Source organism: Pollicipes pollicipes, unplaced genomic scaffold (assembly GCF_011947565.3).
Source record: "Pollicipes pollicipes isolate AB1234 unplaced genomic scaffold, Ppol_2.1 Scaffold_7231;HRSCAF=8579_pilon_pilon_pilon, whole genome shotgun sequence".
Classification (NCBI taxonomy): Eukaryota; Metazoa; Arthropoda; class Thecostraca; order Pollicipedomorpha; family Pollicipedidae; genus Pollicipes; species Pollicipes pollicipes.
In genome coordinates, this window is record NW_023597034.1 from 25,441,170 (window position 1) to 25,461,755 (window position 20,586).

The 20,586-nt window shown below is 51.2% G+C and overlaps 1 protein-coding gene and 3 non-coding genes across 4 annotated transcripts; all 4 read left to right on the forward strand.

Annotated features, from left to right (window-relative positions):
- The first annotated feature begins 11,155 nt into the window (after positions 1–11,155).
- Positions 11,156–18,740, forward strand: LOC119109629 (WD repeat, SAM and U-box domain-containing protein 1). The gene is made up of 7 exons (XM_037233340.1): positions 11,156–11,216; positions 12,328–12,445; positions 12,780–12,954; positions 13,346–13,491; positions 16,805–17,004; positions 17,568–17,764; positions 18,581–18,740. The coding sequence occupies exons 2-7, from the start codon at positions 12,348–12,350 to the stop codon at positions 18,710–18,712; spliced, it is 948 nt and encodes a 315-aa protein (XP_037089235.1). The 5' UTR covers positions 11,156–11,216; positions 12,328–12,347; the 3' UTR covers positions 18,713–18,740.
- On the forward strand, positions 15,016–15,087 carry TRNAC-GCA (transfer RNA cysteine (anticodon GCA)). The gene has a single exon. It is a non-coding gene; the product is annotated as a tRNA-Cys (tRNA).
- Positions 15,218–15,289, forward strand: TRNAC-GCA (transfer RNA cysteine (anticodon GCA)). Its single transcript has one exon. It is a non-coding gene; the product is annotated as a tRNA-Cys (tRNA).
- TRNAC-GCA (transfer RNA cysteine (anticodon GCA)) lies at positions 15,408–15,479 on the forward strand. Its single transcript has one exon. It is a non-coding gene; the product is annotated as a tRNA-Cys (tRNA).
- Positions 18,741–20,586: the final 1,846 nt, after the last annotated feature.

The window sequence follows — 20,586 nt, forward strand, 5'->3', positions numbered from 1 at the left end:
GTGATATATGACAGGGCATCCATTTGCTGTCGTTGAAAATGGCTTAACACCAGGTGAAATTTTGAGCAGCCTTGTTAAATGTCGTTTTGTAAGGTATCTTAAGTTACTTTTCGTGAGGCAATTACAGGCTACATTTCGTACCGTTTTGTTGGCCATGCCATGATCAAACGGTTACGTTTTCAAAGTATGCACTCAGCTGTCCCCGACACCGACATAAACAACAAAACATTCGCTGGGTGACGTCTGTATATAAAGAAAAAAAGAAATACTGGGTCCTACCCAAAGCCTTAGAAATTAAGTTACCATTGGTAGAGCATACACTGGTGTACGTCATATTTTGCTTATTCCTCAGCATAATGGAACACTATAAAGCACAAGCAGTGAACTGTCAAATGAAGTGAACTGAAGTGTCAGGGCTACAGGAGGGTAGACTTAACTGTTGTCACTACAAAATGCAACCTTTTGGAACAGCTAATTAGGCTTTGTCGTGTCGCAAGATGGCATTGACATCATCACCTTCGCTTGTAAAGTGGAGCCATGTTGTGTGTGATAATTCATCAGTGTAGTCTGACGTGACATTATGCACTATAAGCTTTGGAGTACGGCAATGCACGTAGATAGTGTATCCAAAGTTTTTCGTAAAACAGTCAGTGCGCAAGTTCTTGGAGACCGTTTTTTGCGCGAACGCTTCCGTTTAACGCAGTAGCAAATACACGGATAATCAGAGCAAAGCTGCATGTACTGCGTTAAGGAAGATGTATCACGAAAAAGCAGCGTTCTGCGCAGCCCAACCGCTGAGCGTGAGGCCTCACCCTTCACACCTCTGCATTGTATGCGAGCAACACGCCAGTGTCATGTGCACGCGTGATGACCGGACCCCAAGCAGCAACGTTGTCACACAATTTGGCAAATGGGTGTTTGCTCACGACAGCAATAGCAGTCTTTGATGTTGAAACAATGAGCCTCGGCGCAGTTGAACACTGCAAACTGCCTGTTCTGCGCCCGAACCGCATTTTTATCTCCATCCGGAGCCGAGTTTGATAACTTTGTCGCTATGGACAATAACGGTAATTGCACCTGCACATAAAGCGCACTGAAAGTTTAGCAAACGACATTTTACTGACGAGGCCTTGGAGCAAAACTTTAATCCACAAGGCAGCTTGAATGGTGCTGCAGTAGACGTCAAGCCGTGTACGACGTCGCGTCCAAATAAATGGTTCAAACTGTCGAAAACAGTCGTAATGACTGATTCGAACCGACGTGGCTGAGGCTTTTACCAGCCTGTGGTTTATCACATACAACCACATGCCTATTAAGGGACTAGAGCGATGGGTGTAGCACTGCTGCGTGTGGCAAGGCAACAGACGACTGCCATCATAGGAACGGACGGAGAGCGAGGGCGAGGGTGAGGCCCGATGTTCTGTCATTGACAAGGCAACAGACCGCCATCATAGGAACGGGCGGAGAGCGAGGGCGAGGGTGAGGCACGGTGTTCTGTAATTGACAAAGCAACAGACTGCCATCATAGAAACGGGCGGAGAGCGAGGGCGAGGGGAGGCACGGTGTTCTGCTGACAAGGCAACATACTGCCATCACAGGAACGGGCAGGGAGCGAGGGCGATCGGTGTAGACCACTGTCTATGTCTCAAAAATTGAGCGGCATTTTGATGGCAGTGTATGCAAGACCATTTAAAAACAAGCCTGACTGCTACCGATTCACTGGAAGGTTCTTACGATCCCTCTGGCTGCCATGCGTAGGGAGCGCTGTCAGGGTGTCGCGGCCACCATAACACTCTGCCTGACCTCTGAGGCCGTATCGATTGGGGCTAAGTCCTTAATCGGTGATGGCCCTCTTCACAGTGCTTCGTCTGCTGGCACAAGCAAGACAATCTTGCGTTACGGAAATTTTAAGATAAGTTTGATTGACTTGCTTGCTGGGGTTGTAAGAGCCTTCACATCTCGGGTTGAGGGAATACTCAAAGTTCCACCGCAACGGTGTGTGGAATGCCGAGCTCGCAAGTACAGGAACCCAAGAAGTGGGCTTCTGTAGATCACGTGGGATGCCAGGAGAGGCCGTGGTGGGCGGAGGTTGATAGGATGGCTTACCATCATCGTGTTTCTCTAAGCGATGCCTGCTTCAGAAGATGTCCAATTATTGTTTCGAGCAGAACGCCGCACGACCTTGAGAGCGCTGAAGCGTTCAGTTCTGTGCAGCAGCTGTAATAACGCGGCCGCCACGACATCCGTATTTTCATGGAACGAGGACACGGTCGCGCACGAAGTCTAACGTTCCAGTGGCGATTCCTGAAGAGGCTTCGTTTAAACACAGCGCGGGTATACTCTCGCCGCGTCACGATGGTTCTGCCTCACCGCGTCGTCTTGTGAACAGTCGTTGGCGCGGAAACAGAGTTTTAATGTTTGGAGGGCCCCGACAAGACCCCTCGTGGGTGCTCCCCCACAGGGAAGAGAGATCCTCATGGGGTCTCGCCTCGTGTTTTCGTCGGGCCTCCTAATGCTTTGGTGTGATGCGGTGGTCGATGTCAAATAAAGCGCTCTACGTTTTAAAACGCTTCCATCTCCTGCTCTTTTCCTATACCTGGGGTAGACTTTTCCGTTGCCCGGCATTCTCCCGGGCCCGAGAGGCACACGATCCTTCCCTCACCCGACCAAATGCAGACGGCTCTCACCATCTGGCTTAAAGAGTGGGCGGCAGGGTACTCTGCTCTCTTGCATGCACGTCTATGGGCGACGAAGGCAGCGTACGACCGCGGACCAACATGTCGCCAGGGGGGAGACGGCTTCGGCTTCCTTCCCGTAAAACTTGCAGAGCAGTCTAGTTTGCATTTCTGCAGCAGCCCGTGCCGTTCCGGGCTCTGAAGTATGTTGGAGTGTGACAGCAGGGCCGCGTCAGCTGCATCAGAGTTGTGGGAGTTTGTAATCGGCCTGCTGAGAAGCGATGCTATCGTCACCCAAGTGTACGGTGGACGGTGGCGCCACGAGAGAGACGAGTCTGGGGCGGCCAAATGAAAATCTGTGAAGGGGCTGTTCACGCCATGTGACCGCCTGCAGTGTCAAAAGTAAGACTCCTCCCCCATTGCCACCACCACCGAGATCCTAGAATTACAAAGTTCCGTGGAAGGATTGAGACGAAGCATTAGTAACACAGATGGAGTTATTGTTCTGACTGTCATCTTCGTCTTGGGTGTTGGTATAAACACAACGTCGCGGCCAGCTAACTCTCAGGTATTCGTCATTCGTTATTGAGTCCTGAGAAGGACTGCATATTGTTTGGTTTTCAGCCATGAGCACATTAATATGTCTAGTGGTGTAAGGAAACTTTCAAGACTTAACCCCGTCCTACGGGAGTTTTTTCACCGCCGTTCTCGACGAGGAGGCCGTGGTGGCCATCTAAGCTCAAGAAATCTAAGCAAGTTAGAACCACGCGGAAAACGGCATTGGAGTTGAAATGCTCTTGTCAAAATGCATCTGCTCGCAGTTATGAACCTGATTTCTCAATGTCTCTTCCAAGCGATCCTTCGTAAAATCCAATTTTTATATTTATTATATTAATTTGTATTTTTATAAAATCCAATAAAATCCTCTGTTTATTTTGAAACATGACCTGGTTTCTGATCTGATTGGTTCTTTGCGAACACCACACCCTGGTTTCTGGCTTCCACTGGTTTCTTCGTCAACAGCATGCCCTGATTCGTGGTTTCAATGGATCTTTTGCAAACATCAGAACCTGCCTCCTGGTTTCCTTTATTTCATTGCTAACACCATGATCTGGTTGTTGGTTCCAGCTGGTTTACTCGCGAAACACCACATCCAGATTTTCGGTTGTCATTTGCTCCTTCTCATGGGCACCGGCTCTGGAATAAGCACGTCTTAACAGATAAATGTTTTGAAATCAAATGCATCTTATGTCCGTTATTTTAATGGTACTTCAGTTGTTATTTTACACACATATTGGTTGGCAGTATGGCTCGTTTCGCCATTGAAATAAACGAATCTTAAGGAAAAGAAAAGTAATGGTTACGGACGAAAATTAGACCTAAGTGTCTGTTTAACTGGCGTGAGTGAATTTTGGTGGTGCGTAGTTGCAATGTAAACTTGTGACACGTTTTGGCGTGTCTCTGTTGATCCCCCCCCCCCTTTCAGTACAGTATTTCACTTAAGTTGTGCATACGTATCGGATGTTAAGGGAACCGTCTTATTTTGGGTCAACATTTCGGACAGCGGGGGCCCAGGTACACACCCAAGTTACCATTTCCCCTTTTAGCCATGATCATCTTATTGCATTTGTTCTACTGCATTTGCGGCATTATCATGCGCACACAATTTTCTGCGAATACAGGTTACAGTCTGTAAAGCTGATCTCCACTGTTCGAAAGTCCTACCTTCATCAGTTATACACGGCATCAGATCCATTACACACACGACCGCGCGGGAAGAGGTGTTGAGCGCGGCTGCAGCCGTGTAAAAGCCATTTCCCGATGGCTCAGATTGGATTGCTGTCAGAAGCGCGGATCGCCGGGCTGCGCTCGACTGCACCTGGGCACAACTGGTTTGTCATAGGAGCAACACCGTGAAGCAAGAAGACGCCTCGGGCTCGGTGAGGGACGATAAAGCTCTGCGAGCCATTACAAATGGAGCAGACAATCGACTTAGTCATGCATTAGGATATCGGAAGGGATCAAGTCCTGTTATCTGCACGGAGATCGAGGAAAAGCGGTCAAATTAAGGAGTTTCTTATTAGCACGGAAGAGTTTATGACCCAATTATGACCTTCGGTGTTTTTGCCTGGTCAAGATGGAGAATTTCACGAGTAAGATTTCCTTCACGCAATCCGTACGCTTCCCATGGGTCTGTGTCTGTTCCCACCTACTACCCACTCCTTATCGTTTGTACCTGGGATCGTTTGTACCTGGGCCCGCTACTAATCCTTTCGCATTTTCCAGCAGCCCAGTTCTAAATTATGGAAAAGTTTCAGGAAAGCCTACACTTAAACCTAATCCTTCACGTTCAAAATTGCGAAAGGAATGCAAACCTAACTAGCTGTAACTAAAAGGGGACGAACAGTAGCACTGTATGGTGTTGCTGGAAGAATCCGCACAACATTCTGCCAATTTCTTGATCATATCCGTACCAAAGCTCGTAATTGTCCCCAAAATATGTAGCCAACTTAACACGTCATCCATTCCATATAGACGACACTGACTTTATTCAACTCGTAAAGTCAAGTAGTTTATGCCTAGATCATAGAGCTACGAAGCCCGTCTATGCACGGGCCCACCTGGGCCCAACTCGTGAAGTGCTTCTGTTCGCGATGCAAGTGATGCGGCTCTGGCAAATAACGACAGCACTGAACAGCTCTTAATTTGTATACGTGACATGGCTATCTGTATTTGTGCATTCATTTTATCCTTGACATTTATGCGCGACATTTATGCGAGTTTTTGACATGCTGCGTATTTTGCCGCTCTGTACCCCTCGTACCCTTTTCCTGCGTTGACACCACTCAAAACCAGCGGTGGGTATCCCGGTCGACTCGAGACCATGGGCGACAAGACGCCTTGCTGGTTATGAGGGACGGGTGCGTGGTTATCAATGGACGGCCGAGGTCAGGCCGGAATTCCGAAGCTTCTATTTTTTCATTACTCACTTACCTCATCTCCTGCAGGGGGAAACTGGTTCCATTTCACCTATCTTTGCTGAAATGGAATCAATTCAATTTCATATCAATTTCGCCTGAGAACCCATGCAGTGTTTGTGTGGCTTGTCCTGTGGGGCATTCATATTTATGACCAGTAGCCAGCGCAGCACAAGGTGCCGTGTGGTTATTCTTACAAACAAGGCCATAGCCGTGCGAGGTGTACAACAAACATGTGTTCTTGCAGGCACGCTGACTGCAATGACTCAATTAGACCCACATTTGTATGAATTACAGAGTTCGTACTTTGTTTCACCACAAAAGTTTATCAGTACTATGCAGGATGCATAGTTCAGCAAATCCTATGTCCATTCAGGGCCGTCTATACATCATGTTTTGCATGGCAAGGGTGGTTTGATGTGGCGGAAAGGAAGCGTAACGAGCAGAGGGCAGTTGTACAGCGTAATGTTACGCTTGGGTATGGTTGCAAATCATGCTACACTTTTGTTTAATTTTTAAAGCCTCCCCGGTGACTGCAACTTGCTTTCTCTTATATAAAAACACGGTTTTTTGTTTTGTTTTGCAATCTCTCTGTTAATTGAGGTCCAAGTGGACAACAAAGTTAAACAAATGAATATTACCCGAAACTTGCAAGCTAATTTCCGATTTCTAAAGATCAGAATATTCACCAGCACATGAACTAGCACCTGTCATAGGCGTAGGAACATTTCAAAAAGTGGGGGGGGGGGCAAGCTCAGGGTGTACCTCAGCAGCTTTTTCTGGGAAGCGAGCCCGATGACCCGGGGAAAGGGGGGTAAGGATGCAGGTTGTTATCGCCCTTTATTCAAACGTCATGGCTGCTATACCAGATATGCATCTAGAGCTGTTTCTCCCTGGTGCACAATCTTACCTATTCGACTCATCTGTCACTTGGCAAATAAGGCAATCCAGTTTCCCAAGATTATTCGTCCATTTCAACGTTGTCTTTCCTGGGGAGGAGAGACTCCACGAGCGGGTAGGTATTTTTGGTCATAAAGGAAGCATCTGCCTGCACAGTGTAGATGCCAAAATACTGCCTGGATATAGGCTGGTGAGAATTTTGAAAGGGGATCGATGGCTCACAGTGCAAGAGACCTTTCATGCGCCTTCATTTTGCTGGCTGCTTTTCAAGAGATGAACTTATAGCAGCACTTTAGGCGGAAACAGATTCGGGAGCTTGAAACCAACAGAAGCAATGTGACAAAGGCCATAAGACTGGAGATTGCCTTTTAAGAACTAAGCCACATAATAAGCCCATCTGTTGCATGTTCCTTATCTGGGCCCTGCTCGTGCCCGCCGTCGGTGGTCACTACCCTGGCCCGGATGTATCCCGCATGACTGACTGCGAACTGATCGTATGGCTGCTTTGTTGCATACTTTTGGGTCAGTGTTACTACTATATGGTGTATGAAACATGTGTTGGACACCTGCAGCAGCACCTTTTTCCGAATTATCTTCCCTTACACTACACCATCGCAGAAAAATGGCCTCCGAGAAGTTGTCTGCCTTAGGTATGAATTGGCTCAAAGGACTCTTCATTGCTCATCATGCAACGTATACGACTTGATTTGCTTTTGTGTGCAGGCAGGGACGTGGCCACGGCCCCGCCCAGGGTGAACACAAGGTTGACAAAAGCCCACCTCACGGTGATCCCCCAAAATCCCCGGATATAGCTTACTTGTTAACAAGTGACACGGTTTTCTTTGTTTTATTGTTATTTTTACCTTGTAGCCAGAATAGAAACCAGGGCTACCATGAGCTCAATCCTGTTTGTATTTTGAGGTCAATAAAATGCAGAAATCAGGCGCTGAACGACTGCGTGGAATAAATCATCGGCGCTCTTAATTTATAACGATTAGTTGACTCTTTCTAAACCGATGGAATTCAGGAGCTTTGTCAAATTTTTTATCTGGGTTCTACAGACATTGAGGACACCGCGAAGGTAGGCTGTAGATCGATATGTTTGATCCAAATTTGAAGATGAAAATTTGATTGCAGATCGAGTGGTGAACAATGTATATTAACATGGCCAAGCCGGGTTTGTCTGAAAATGTTAACCATTCGGTCGGAATCGATTAATGATATAATTTATGTAACGGGTTTTTTAACATGAACGCCCGCAAATCTCAGCAACAAAAACCCCGACACAAGGCGTTGCAATCTCCGTAGACTGCTGAGCGCTCGCTCAGTGGCTAACTTTTAGCCGTGGCCCAACGGTGGACGAAAATGATGACACTTCTGAAATGATAACCTTTAAACACTTCAGCCGACTAGTAATGCAAGTAATCTAACGTACTTTTGAGCATGCACACTCGAAAATCTTAGAAACACAAGCCTCGACCCCAGGTGTTGCAGCCTCCGTAGGTCGTGCAGCGTCGGCCTAGCAGCCAATAACAAGTTGCGGCCAACGGATGGATGAAAATGACGACGCTTCTGAAAAAGTATCCTTGAACGCTTCATGACATCAGGTCGCACATTTACAGGACAGTCTGAACGCATACTTGGCGTGTACAATTTTTAGACTGATGAAAAGAACAAATTGGCCTTTAAAGCACCACGAAGTGGAGCTGGAATCTAGTAGTTAAACTGGAAGAGTGAAGATAGAATCTCTGTTATTCGCGTTTTTGCAACTATTTATCTATCCAGAAGATAGATTAACACGGTGCCCGCCGTATGGTGGCACTTGCAGTGGCCGAAACTTTTTGGTTTTACGGAAGTTGCAACCAAGACCATCCTTGTTCTTGCTCTCGAGGTTGCGGGTAGGCATGCTCAAGCCTTTTGCTATAATTTGCTTCAATAATACATGCTGAAAAAAATGGACGTTCTCAGGCAAATATGGCATGGCTCTGCTTGTTTCTTTAAGCTCATTTCGACCTACCCTATTCAACAATAATGAGACCCCCACTCTACTCACCAGTAATGAGACCCCTTATTTCCTTCCGGGTAAGGGGTTCTTGGGTAGAACACCAGGGGTACATTGTCACTTCCGGTCAACGGATGAAGGGCCATTCTGTCCCATCGCGAAGTGTCTCCGGCTATCATTCTGGTGATACGGGGTGGGATCTCTTGGTCGATCCGGAGATCATTAGAAGGCTTTATCATATCACATTGTTCTCATCCCTGACACGGGAGGCCTTCTGACACGCACATTCAGCCCCGGATCAGCGCAGGAACGCTCATTCACGCAACAGCGTCCCTGATCACCGCAGGTGGTCCAACAATTGTCACACAGACTCCAGTTCCGTGTTTTTCTGTGTTCTTCAGAGATATTGAGTTCTCCCTGACCGTAGATTGTAAATGAAAAGGGGCTTCCTTATTCGTATTAACATAGCTAGCCTACGTTCGTCTTAAAATGCTCAAGATCCTGTCAGAACTGGTTGCTGATAAGACAACTACGCAATAAGGTCTTGAACATGCGGGCTCGCAGGTCATAGCAACAACACCTCGACGCCCGGCGTTGCAGTCTTCAGGACGTGCGGCGTCGGCCTTGCGGCTGTAACGCTAAGCGATGGCTAATGAGCCAACGAAAAGGTGACGCACCTTAAGGAAGATGGCTAGTGAACTAAGTCAATCGGCATGCGTGTTTAATGTGATGCAAAGTAAGCCAAATGCAACCTTAATCTGAAAAGTGGGGGGGGGGGGCAGTTAACATTGCTGGCCCTCCCACTTTGAAAAGCGGGACGCGGGGCCATGCCCCCCCCCCGGCCCCCCTGTTCCTACGCCCATGACGCCTGTCAAAAAGTATTGTAGTTGCTGTGGTGTCCAGCCCTTGAGTGGTGTGGAGCTCCTGTCGTTTGGCTTTGAAGGGTGGCCTTGAGAGGTCAACATCTTTTCATGCGTTAAGATAAATATTTTGATGCTTAAAATTCCGAAATTGGCCGTTGGCTATTGGGTGGTTTTGCGTTTTCCGTCATTTTAAGCCGCCATTTGAGGCTTAATTTGGCCTTGCATTATGACTTCGAGATTCGGGGATGTTTAACAGACGCCTGTTTATGGGATCAAAATGATTCTGGTGCTCAGGAAACCAAAATATGCCGGAAACTCTTGGGCGATTGGAGCTCCCGTCTTCGATCTTGTGGGGTGACTTTGAGAAGTCAGGATTTTTGGACCGATGCTAGTTCATACACTTTCGAATTTTCCTTTTCTTAGAAGTCCGGCATAGGCCTGTTGCTTTGCTGGGGTTGGATTTACCCCTCATTTGGTCTTGAATTCAACTATCAAGGTCATGGGATATTGACAAAATAAACATCGGATTTGGTTTTAATGTACCGTAATTTAAACCTTATGTTAGTTACATCGAAATATAATATGCATATATATATACATATATATATATATATATATATATATATATATATATATATATACATATATCGCTAAATCAATCGTTAGGTTGACAGACATCCCCAAGTTCTGAAAGTTGTGGGAACGTTTCGCCCACGCCCCCCCACGGTGTTCCCGTAACCGGTTGAGACGTACCCATGAACGCCATGTACCGATGCACAATCTCCCTGCACCAACTGGTGGGGCTGCCGGAGGGACCCGTGGTGACCAGATGTGGCTAAGGTGCAGGCAGAGGTGGCTATGGGACTGTCTGTGCTTCTACTCATGCAGAACGGCCCTCTTTGGCTTATCTTACTCGAAACAACAGTCTTTTTCGTGCCGTCCCAGCCGGGAATTGGTCGCTGGAATTGCATTGACGATGAAAGCCCACTAAAGTGTACCTTGGGACTGTCCCTTCCCACATCCAGACTTTTTGAAACTTGAAACGCCCTAATTATGGCTGCGGCATGCTATTGGTAAAAATTGCGCTGTTCTCGCGCAGTGAGGCGGCGCTGTAGGGCTTCAAAGTTTTTAATTGGAATGGCTCTGAGCCTCCCTACGTCACTCTGCAAATCCCAGAAAGTCACGAGTTTTACCAAATCGAACCATGTTATAACCAAACAATACCAGCTCTCATCATTCTTGTTTGGAGCGGATCTGGATTTGGATCTGGACGTGGAAAATTTGCCAACGGGTACAGTACTGGATCCGTACTGGGTACTGGGCCGTACCCGCACTAATCCGCCTGTAACGAAGCGGTTGCTGAGCTGGTAATGCCCGTTCATCATGGGCAAAACCGGACTTTGCCGGGGAAAGAAAAGCTTGATGGCATTGGAGCAGAAGCTGGCAAACTGAAACATATCAGATTGCGCGATTCTGCAGTGCTCCCTTGCGAAAACAAACTATTGCATTTCGAGGGAGATGGACAGCCCTAGGCTATCCTCTTAAACATCCGGCATATCTGATAAAAATGTTGAATTTAGTTATAAAGCTTAACTGACGAGCGTATCAGTGCGTTGCCTGACCAGCATTCCGTTCGACCAAAAATGGAAGCATATATATGGCAGGATGTGGTATCAAAGTCTTTAGACATAAACAACGCAGTCGCGACATCATAAGACTGAGTGCTGCGCAATATTAATAAAGGTGAAGATTGACTATTGAGTGTCGCCAAAGGTTGGTTGCGCTGGGCTAGCGGAAGGTGAGTAGCATCAACCGAGAATGTATAGAACATCAACACAGTTTTATAAATATTTAGGTACTCCAATTCGATCGATATCGCTCATATTTCGCGTTCAATATTGCCCTTCGGCCGCTGCATCAGACAAAAAAATGGCTGGTTGTCATAGGTTGGTGTCAGGAATGCGGCCTCAGTTCTTGCTCAGTGCGGCTGTTGCGAATCTTTGGAAGGTAATAGTGCGCTACTAATGCATGATGGGTCTGTATAAGGCAGGTTAAACTGTTGAATTCCAGATTCTGTTTGAGCACAAACATTCATCATGTGTCTGATTTAATGTAAGTAGTGTGCTTTCCTTCTCAGAAATTGTTTATTTCAAGATATAGAAGAAGTGGTAATGTAGTCAGACAAATCAAGTCAGTCAATTAGTACAAAAAACATCAGTAATGGAATTGCCATGACACTTGAATAAAGTACCAAGTTAATCAGTTGTACATGTTATGAAAACTTCAAAGTGGTGTTTTGTAATGTTTTATTTTGTTTTGGGGTTCAGCAGGGCTGTGAATCCCATGAAATGTTTTGAAAGGGATGTTTAACAAATTATTTGTAGGTTGTAACCAGTGTTAGCAAATTATTTCTGGACCATAAGTCACTCAATCACATAGTCCTCTTGCACCACACAAATGCTATTTTGCTTGACATTTGTATGTGGTTATTTTTTAACAATGCGTGGTTTCAGAAGTGTAAATCTCCTATTTGGATGCAGTGTTGTTTCCTAATGTTTTGGAAAGAGTATGATGCATACTTACCTGTTTGTTGGACTGATATATTTAAATATCAGTGGATGATGTAGGATAAGATGTAATACACTGTGAATATATCTATGATTGCCCAATATGTAGTGATGCCTCTTGGCTCAGAGTGGCAGGGGCTTTAACCTGGCTTCCATGAGCCATGCTTCCCTATCATCAACTACATAAAAGACATAATGAGACATAAAAGACATACATATCTGCTTGGTACAAAGGAATAATGGCCAAACTTGTTGGCTGGTACTGAATGACTGTGTGTCCTGTCTTCTGGCATGTACTTTCTGTGTTGTGGTCAAAAGAGAGATGATACTGTTCTTTTTCAGTACATGCAGTGCAAGAGATAATGGGTGCCAGTAAGCCTGACCTTGTTCTCTCTGGACACACCAATGATGTCAACAGTTGTGACTACTCAGCTGATGGGCTTCTGGTCACCAGTGCAAGGTATGCTGAAAGCTATGGTAACCTGAGTTTGGTTCATATCATTTACATTTTAATTGCATTTCATTTAGTTCTTTAATGGCCAATAGTAATATAGATTATACTATCCTTCTTTATTGGCCAATAGTGATATAAATTATGCTAATGTATGCTGTACTTCTCTTATATTTAACTCTTTGAATTATATTACCCCTTTCCTTCACTGATTTATTGGAAAGGTAGCAATTGCCATTTTCTGGTGTGTTGTGTGGGCTGTCTAAGCCATTCATGTACCATCATTGTCATTCAGGCTTCCCCACCAACAAGGATGCACTGTGACTCTGACACTGTGCCTCAGTGACAAGACAGTGCGCGTATGGTTGCGGCAACCGGCAACGGACGAGTTCGTGGAGGTGGCCTACTCACCGCTGACATACCACACGTACAGTGTGCACTGTGTGCGCTTCGCTCCCCGTGGGGGCAGCTTCATCTCCTGCTCGACAGATGGCACTGCTGTTGTATGGAATGCAAAGGTCAGAAACAAAGCTGGCTGTGTGACCTCGCCCCATGGAGGTGTCCATTGACATGGCCCCGACCATGTGATGAGCTGCGGCGAGACGTGGTGCCGGTGTTACGGCCTTGTGCGTTGACTCACACGCGCTTGAGGAGCTCGCGCCGATTTTAAACAACCATCCATGATATTAATGTCATATTTTGTACCATGCATACCACGGCACATGTTCATTCGAAAACTGGCGCCTCAAGCAGTGATCTGCACGGCGTCTCCGCAATAACGCCTCGGAAGGTACAATCACACGAGCACCAGGGATACGCAGCCACATCGGCCTTACCATGACCTCGCGGTCGTCCCTGCAGCGTCCGCCCGACAGCAGCCGACCGCCCCCCCCCCCCCCCGGCCGGCAGACGGGCGTGACGATGTCGACGCTGCGCCACCCGTCGCAGTCGCCGCTGCGCGCCTGCTGCTTCTCGCCGGACGGCTCGCTGATCGCCACGGCCGGCGACGACGGCGACGTGTGCGTCTGGAGCGCCGAGCAGCCGACCATCCTGCTGTGAGTGCTGCCGGCCGCGCTGCCGCCGTGTTTTGGCGGATTTATGGCCAGGTGTGGTCCATTTGCTAACAGGGCATGTTTTTATCGGTTATTTTGTGTTTTGTATACATTTTTCATTACATATCTGGATCAGGAGCCAGGAGGTCTACCACGAGATCAATTCTGCCTGAATTGTATCGTCAATAGACTGAACAAATCATGCATTAAACGACAGCATTACGTAAATCGCCGTCGCTCCTCATGTTACAATGATCCATTCAACTTTTTTATAAACCGACAGAACTCAGAAGCTCTTCCAGAATTTTGCAATGGGCTTTACAGCATCTAATGCCCAAACTGTGTAAATCGCTGGCCCAGGCTTTGTAGCTGATTGGGAAGTGGGCACTCAGGCCCCTGCTGCACAGGGTTGACTGTGCTGTGCTGGTAGTACCTAACCGACATGGGGTTCCCAATTCCTTATCGACTCATGGGTTCCAGATTGGCACAAAGGGCCCTCTGACTGTCATTTGAGGCCCCTCCCGGCAGGCGGGAGCCTCTGAATAAGACTTTGACCAGACTGTTGTGCCCTGACGCCTTCCAATTGGGCCCTCAGTCGTCGGTCCCGGTGGTCCCTGCAGGCTCTTTGGGCCCTGTCGAACACTGCTATGGCCGACTCGAAGCACCTTGCACATAAAAGTCCCCTTTTAGGCGCTGTGTGGCCCTGATGAACGCACCGGGGTGCCGGTAGTGCAGTGATTAACGCGTGAGCGTTAACCACTGCACGTCTGGGAAACCAGAGGTACGGGGTTCGATTCCTCGCGGTGCCCGCCCTTCCTGTCAGGGTGAGAGGCAGGCGACGCCATATAGCCTCAGCGGCTGGGTGCGTCGTAAAGCCTCAATGGCATGGCATGACTGATGAACGCAGGGGCCTCGACCAACGTAAATTACTGACTCCTGCTCTGGTCCCGTCTTGGGGAATGGACACTGAGGCCCGTGCTGACACGGAGCCGACTGTCGATATCTGTTGTGTCTGACCACCGAATAGGCCCTTATGACTCAGGGGGTCTCCGATCAGCGTGCAGAGCTCTTTGGCTGGTATTGGAGTGCCTGGCCCTGCGGGCCAGGGTCCGCGAATACCACCTTCAGCCGGCCTTTACGGGCCCTGAGACCCTCAAATCGGGTTCTTAGTTGTATGTCCTTAGGGGCCGTCCGACCCCTCGGAACCTAAGGAGAGGGGGGGGGGGGGGCACGTGCCCCCTGTCCCCCCGCCAGCGATCTGATCACCATATGGCGTGGATCAAAATGAGAATCGATGAAGCGGCATCAGCACCAGTCAGCCTGTAGTCTGTAGTCTGTATATTTTCGGTTTTGGGCTATCATTTATAACAGTGGCCTGTGTTATTGTCGTAAAAATATAAGAGATAATGATCTGAGAAGCATTCAAAGTGGTGTTTGATATAAACCAAGCTTTTAGTAGGAAGTGACGGTAGATTGTAAGCGTATGAACTACCCATTGGCTCGGGTTTAATCCGCGCCGAGTCCCGTGGGGGTATAGCTCAGTGGTAGAGCATTCGACTGCAGATCGAGAGGTCCCCGGTTCAAATCCGGGTGCCCCCTGGCGTCCGGCTGCAGTTTTTGGCCGCGCCGCTTTACCACCGTTTCCTTTGGCGATCACCATGTAACGAGCATTTTGCTATGAATCAGTTCACTTTGGATTTGATCCTGCAGCTATCTTGCAGCTGCATGTGGGGGTATAGCTCAGTGGTAGAGCATTCGACTGCAGATCGAGAGGTCCCCGGTTCAAATCCGGGTGCCCCCTGGAGGTGGTGTTTCTTCTTTGCTCATGCAGTTTCCTTTGCCGATTACACTGAATGTGCATTTTGCTATAAATCAGCTCACTTTTGATTTGATCCTGCAACTATCCTGTAGCTGTGTGTGGGGGTATAGCTCAGTGGTAGAGCATTCGACTGCAGATCGAGAGGTCCCCGGTTCAAATCCGGGTGCCCCCTGGAGACGGTGGTTCCGCTTTGCTCACGCCATTGTAGCAACGTCCTTGACGCTCCCTTTGCCGCCACGTGTTGTGTCGTGATTGATACAACATACGGCTACAGGTTGGGAGACTCCCAGTCCGTCGAAGTCAGAGTGGAGGGTTGAATGACCCTCGCCATATGATAGACGTTGTCTGGCGCTCAGAGATGTATTTTTTGCTTGCTTTGTTTGCTTGCCGCGTACAACAGAAATATTGCGGGCCTTGCGAACGGGACATCGTGTTGTCTGCGGATTTGGCTGTGGATGTGAGGCCCCGATTTTAAACCTGGGTGACCGTTCACATCTGGGGCTGTTATTGCGATCGGAACTGTAATTTTTACCCCGTTACTGATGTGTTTTGTGCTTTCTTCCCCGCGATCGTATGTTTTCGCCCGTGTTTGATCGAAAGGTCTCCGCTGCAGATCAAATGCTTCCTCACACCATAAATTTTCAGGGAACGGCCGGAAGGGTAATTATTGCTTCCTTTGCCTGCGTTAAATCGTTTTTTCCGCCGTCATTTTTATTGATCGTGTTTCACCGTCCAAGTGGTGAAGGGAGCAATAATTTCACATCCGACTGTCAAAAGCATAAACCATGCATCGCCAATAACTCAATGTTATGAGCACCTTCTTATCCACGAGTTGGACCTTCGGGTTGAGATCATTTGGAGGCGGCATTAGAGCCCTTTCAGCCAATGGGCAACTATTTCAGAGCTGTGAGATGGAAGTATGTAGACTGCGGTGGGGCACGTCTGCGTGAATCGACCTGAGAGTCGTCCGCTGTCGAGACTAGGCCAGCGCCGGGCCCTGTCTGGGGGTCCCCTCGGTGGGATTTTTCGGCGCGCGGACGTGCCGCTGGCCAGGGAGGGGGAGGGGGGCACTACAGCCATTTCATGGCTGATGCATGCTTTTTATCACGTCATCGACCATGTTTTATGGTTGAGTCATGAGAGGGTCATGAAATAGGAGTGTGGTGGTTCTGTGGTTAACATGGTGGCAAGTACACCTCTACCCATTTGGTGTCATACGCTGGCGCTTGTTGCTGCTACAATAGGACGTCTGCAGCAGTTTTTGCGCCCAGATAGTCGTTGTTCCACGTTCCACTGGGCGTGGAGTGAATTTCCTTTCGCGTTGGGTCTCGTCCTTCACTTGCGCACGAACATCTGTGTGCCACCATCTGTGCATCGTGACCCGTGCGTCCTGTACCGCCGCCAGCCGAGTGTAGCGCGCGTTCCGCCGTCACGTGACCTCTGCCGCCAGCCGGTCATCCCAGGATCGCTGCCGTCACGTGACGCGTGTGCCGACAGGACGCTGCGCGGTCACGAGGAGACCGTGTCTTGCCTGTCGTTCAACGGTGACGGCGCGCTGCTGGCATCGGGCGCGCTGATCGGCGAGCTGCGCCTCTGGCAGCCGCGCTCGGGCCAGACCGGTCCCGTCGGCGGCGTTCCTACCGCCCACGACCTGGGCGTCACCTCCTGCGACTTCATGCCGCGCTCGGCGGCGCACGGTGAGGGCGGCCGGACTCTCCGCGGTGCTGACACAGGAGGGCGGCCTAAGGCTCCCGGGTGCTGACACAGGAGGGTGGCCAGACGCTCCCAGGTGCTGACACAGGAGGGCGGTCAGACGCTCCCTGGTGCTGACACAGGAGGGCAGCCTAAGGCTCCTGGGTGCTGACACAGGAGGGTGGCCAGACGCTCCCAGGTGCTGACACAGGAGGGCAAACAAAGGGTGGACTGCTGCGTGGCTGCTTTGGCACTGTATGCACGGGCGTAGGAACGCTGGCGGATGAGTTCGTTGTCGCAGAGCTGACGAGGAAAATTATGTGAGTCTCACATGATCATCTTGCACTGGGGAAGACTGGAAGGAGCTAGGCGAGACATTTCTGCACGGTCCTGCCGCGGGCCCCCGACATGCAGCTCGGTATGCAGTACCATCGATTACCTGCGCACCATCTCACCAGCTTGTCATCCGTTGGTGGTATGCGCCCCCAGCCCTCACCCGTCGCCACGTGCGGTCCTAGCCGGCCCGGCCGCCCGTGCCGTCGGCGCTAACTCGCGCCCGCTCCGCCAGACGGCGCTGCCGACATCCTGGCCAGCTGCGGCACCGACTGCGCCGTACGGCTGTGGACGGTGCTGCCGTCTGGCGGTGTGGCGCCGCTCACCTCCCTGCTGGCGCACACGGGCGCCGTGATGTCGGTGCGCTTCTCGGCCGACGGCGCCCTGCTGGCCTCGGCCGCCGGCGACAAGACGGTCCGCCTCTGGAACACGGTCAGCGGCCGGCCCGCGTCCGCCGGGCGGGCGCTGCTTGGCAGCCCCAGCTGGGCAGCCTGTGCTGTGGGTGTGCAGGGCACTTGTGTTGTACTTGTAGATACGTTCGTACTCGTAGGCAGCAAAATTTATGTAGGGCTGTGCATGATTATGTGATGAATAATGTAAGCTGTTCTTCGATCAGCTGCTGTGAAACAATTCCCGTCCGCTTCAAGGAGTGTTAAGAGTCCGCCTTAAAGAACTGACCCAGAACGCTCACGTATTCGTCAATGAGATGCTACGCGCCTTGCCCGGGGCGCAGTACCGGACACTATGCACAGGGTTATACTCTCTGATCACCTTAATATCCTCAACAAAGGGACACGTCATCGAGCTAAGCTCGCTTGCTGTCCTCCGTATTCGGTGATGCTGCGAGTTTCGCCAGTATTTCCCGGCCCACCTGGAATATCTATCGCTGTTATATGTCGCCGTTTTGAACTGCTCTTTCCCACCGGCCACCAAGCGACCCCTGGACGCCTGACGTCGCTCCTGACGCCGCCGTCCCTAACAGAGCTCCTGGCGCCGCCGTCCCCAACAGAGCTCCTGACGCCGCCATCCCTGACAGAGCTCCTGACGCCGCCGTCCCTGAAAGAGCTCCTGAATCCGCCGTCCCTAACAGCTCCTGACGCCGCCGTCCCTGACAGAGCTCCTGACGCCGCCGTCCCTGACAGAGCTCCTGACGCCGCCGTCCCTAACAGAGCTCCTGACGCCGCCGTCTCCGACAGAGCTCCTGACGCCGCCGTCCCTAACAGCTCCTGACGCCGCCGTCCCTGACAGAGCTCCTGGAGCCTGGTGAGCGCGCTGCACGGCCACCAGCGGTACGTGACGTGCTGCTGCTTCTCGCCCGACGGCCGCCTCCTGGTGTCCGGCTCCAACGACAAGACGGTGCGGCTGCGGCTGCTGGGCTGAAGGCACGCCGCCGGCCGGCCGCGCCCTCGTCCCCGCCCCCGGCGCGCCGCCCTCTCCGCAGGTACGGCCTGTTCGGGGCTCTAGCTGCCCGGGCGGCGGCCGGGGCCGCGGGCTCTGGACGGCTCTGGTGTGTCGACTGCGGCCGTGCCAGGCGATGACACGCCGTGCGTGGATGATTTCGATATATGTTGTGTGAACGAGACATGCTCTGTCATGTCTCCGCGGGTAGTTTCAAGTTCGCCCATAAACGTGCCAAGATGTTACGCGAGTGAAATGTTGATAGAGCTCTTAGTTCTGGATGTTGATTATCTTTAACGTTCGCGGATCAGTTTGTTAGTGAAAAGTTGTTGATGTACGACCCTTTGCGAGCCGTCGGTCTTCTGTTGTCAAGTGATGAGACCTTGCTTTTCGTTACGGTAAACCAGCTGTCGGTCTTATCCCTGAGAGCAGTCCAGCGCATCACGCCTGGGTACGTGGTGTATCGGGCCGGCCGCCGACTGGACCTAACCTGACCTGACCTGACCTGACCTGACGGGCAGCCGGCAGACTGGACGTGCCAGGAGGTGGGCGACTGGCTGCGGTCGCTGGGGCTGGCCCAGTATGCGGCCCGGTTCGCAGAGCAGCAGGTGGACGGCGCCCGCCTGCTGCAGCTCACTGAGCAGGAGCTGGGCGACCAGCTGGCCGTCGGTAAGAGCACACTCACTCAGATTAACGGCGTACTGCCTCCCTGTGTGCCGATCAGCCGAGTGGTGATTGGCGAAGTCTACAGGGCCTTGCCCCCCCGGCCGGTGATGTCGTTTTATGTTTAGCCTGTGGTAGCGTAAGGAAAGAATGAATGCTGAACCGTCCATTTCGTGTGGATATGCCCCGCCGTTCATGAAAAAGTGCTGATGATCCACACCCCCTCTGACCATCCTGCCGGTCTTGCTTACGCGCAAAGGTACGGGCTTTGAGTGTGCCGAAAGGGGCGGTGACATAACGTGCTGTCGCGTCGTTTCGTTTGGGCTCGTCACCAGTGCGAGCGCATCGCGCCCCACGCCCAGCTGTCGCTCGGCTCGGTCCGCGGGTCCGCCGCTCACCACACGTGCGCGTCGTCTCCTGACCGACGGCGCTGCGCCCGCAGAGCTGGTGGGTCACCGCAGCAAACTGGTGCGTCAGCTGGAGCGGCTGCGACAGGGCCCGCCGCCGACCGCCGCCGGCAGCCCGCCGCCCGACGAGTTCTACTGTCCGATCACGCGGGAGGTCATGCGGGAGGCGGTCTGCTGCTCCGGTGAGTGCTAGTGGTACGGCGGCGCGCTGGCGCGGCAGCAAGGCAGCGCGGCAGCGCGGCCCGGCCCGGCCCGCCGTTTGGCAAGCGGTCTGCCAGATACCCATGGTCCAACTTCTTCGGGTAGTGAGCGTTTTCACCAGCTTCTCCGAATATTCGTGGTGCATCTTCTTCCGCCAAGAGCAGGAGCCGTGTGGAATCCAACGCTCAGCCTGCGCTGGATAGTGATTGCACGATATTCGTTGGCCGTTCCTGGACCGGGAGTTCAGGCGTACCGTGGCTCCAGCAACCCTTGTTGAGGGGGTGAGGGGTACGTGGGCAGTGACTGATGGGCTTCAGATCCCGGACTGCGTCCGTATCGCACCACGCCGCCGTGCGCAGGCGGCAGCCGGCTGTAACCCCAACCTGAGCCTGAGCCGGAGGCGCCGTGACCCTCGGCCATCCTGACCCGCCGCCGTGACCCTCGGTCGCCCTGATCCGCCGCCGTGACCCTCGGTCGCCCTGACCCGCCGCCGTGACCCTCGGTCGCCCTGACCCGCCGCCGTGACCTTCGGTCGCCCTGACCCGCCGCCGTGACCTTCGGTCGCCCTGACCCGCCGCCGTGACC

What these genes read in the sequence shown, in the direction of transcription:
- LOC119109629 (XM_037233340.1), top strand. Translation starts at nt 12,348, where the DNA reads ATGGGTGCCAGTAAGCCTGACCTTGTTCTCTCTGGACACACCAATGAT. An exon ending in CTTCTGGTCACCAGTGCAAG is followed by an intron (nt 12,446 to 12,779) that starts GTATGCTGAAAG and finishes ACTGTGCCTCAG; the next exon opens with TGACAAGACAGTGCGCGTAT. An exon ending in GCCGCGCTCGGCGGCGCACG is followed by an intron (nt 17,005 to 17,567) that starts GTGAGGGCGGCC and finishes CCGCTCCGCCAG; the next exon opens with ACGGCGCTGCCGACATCCTG.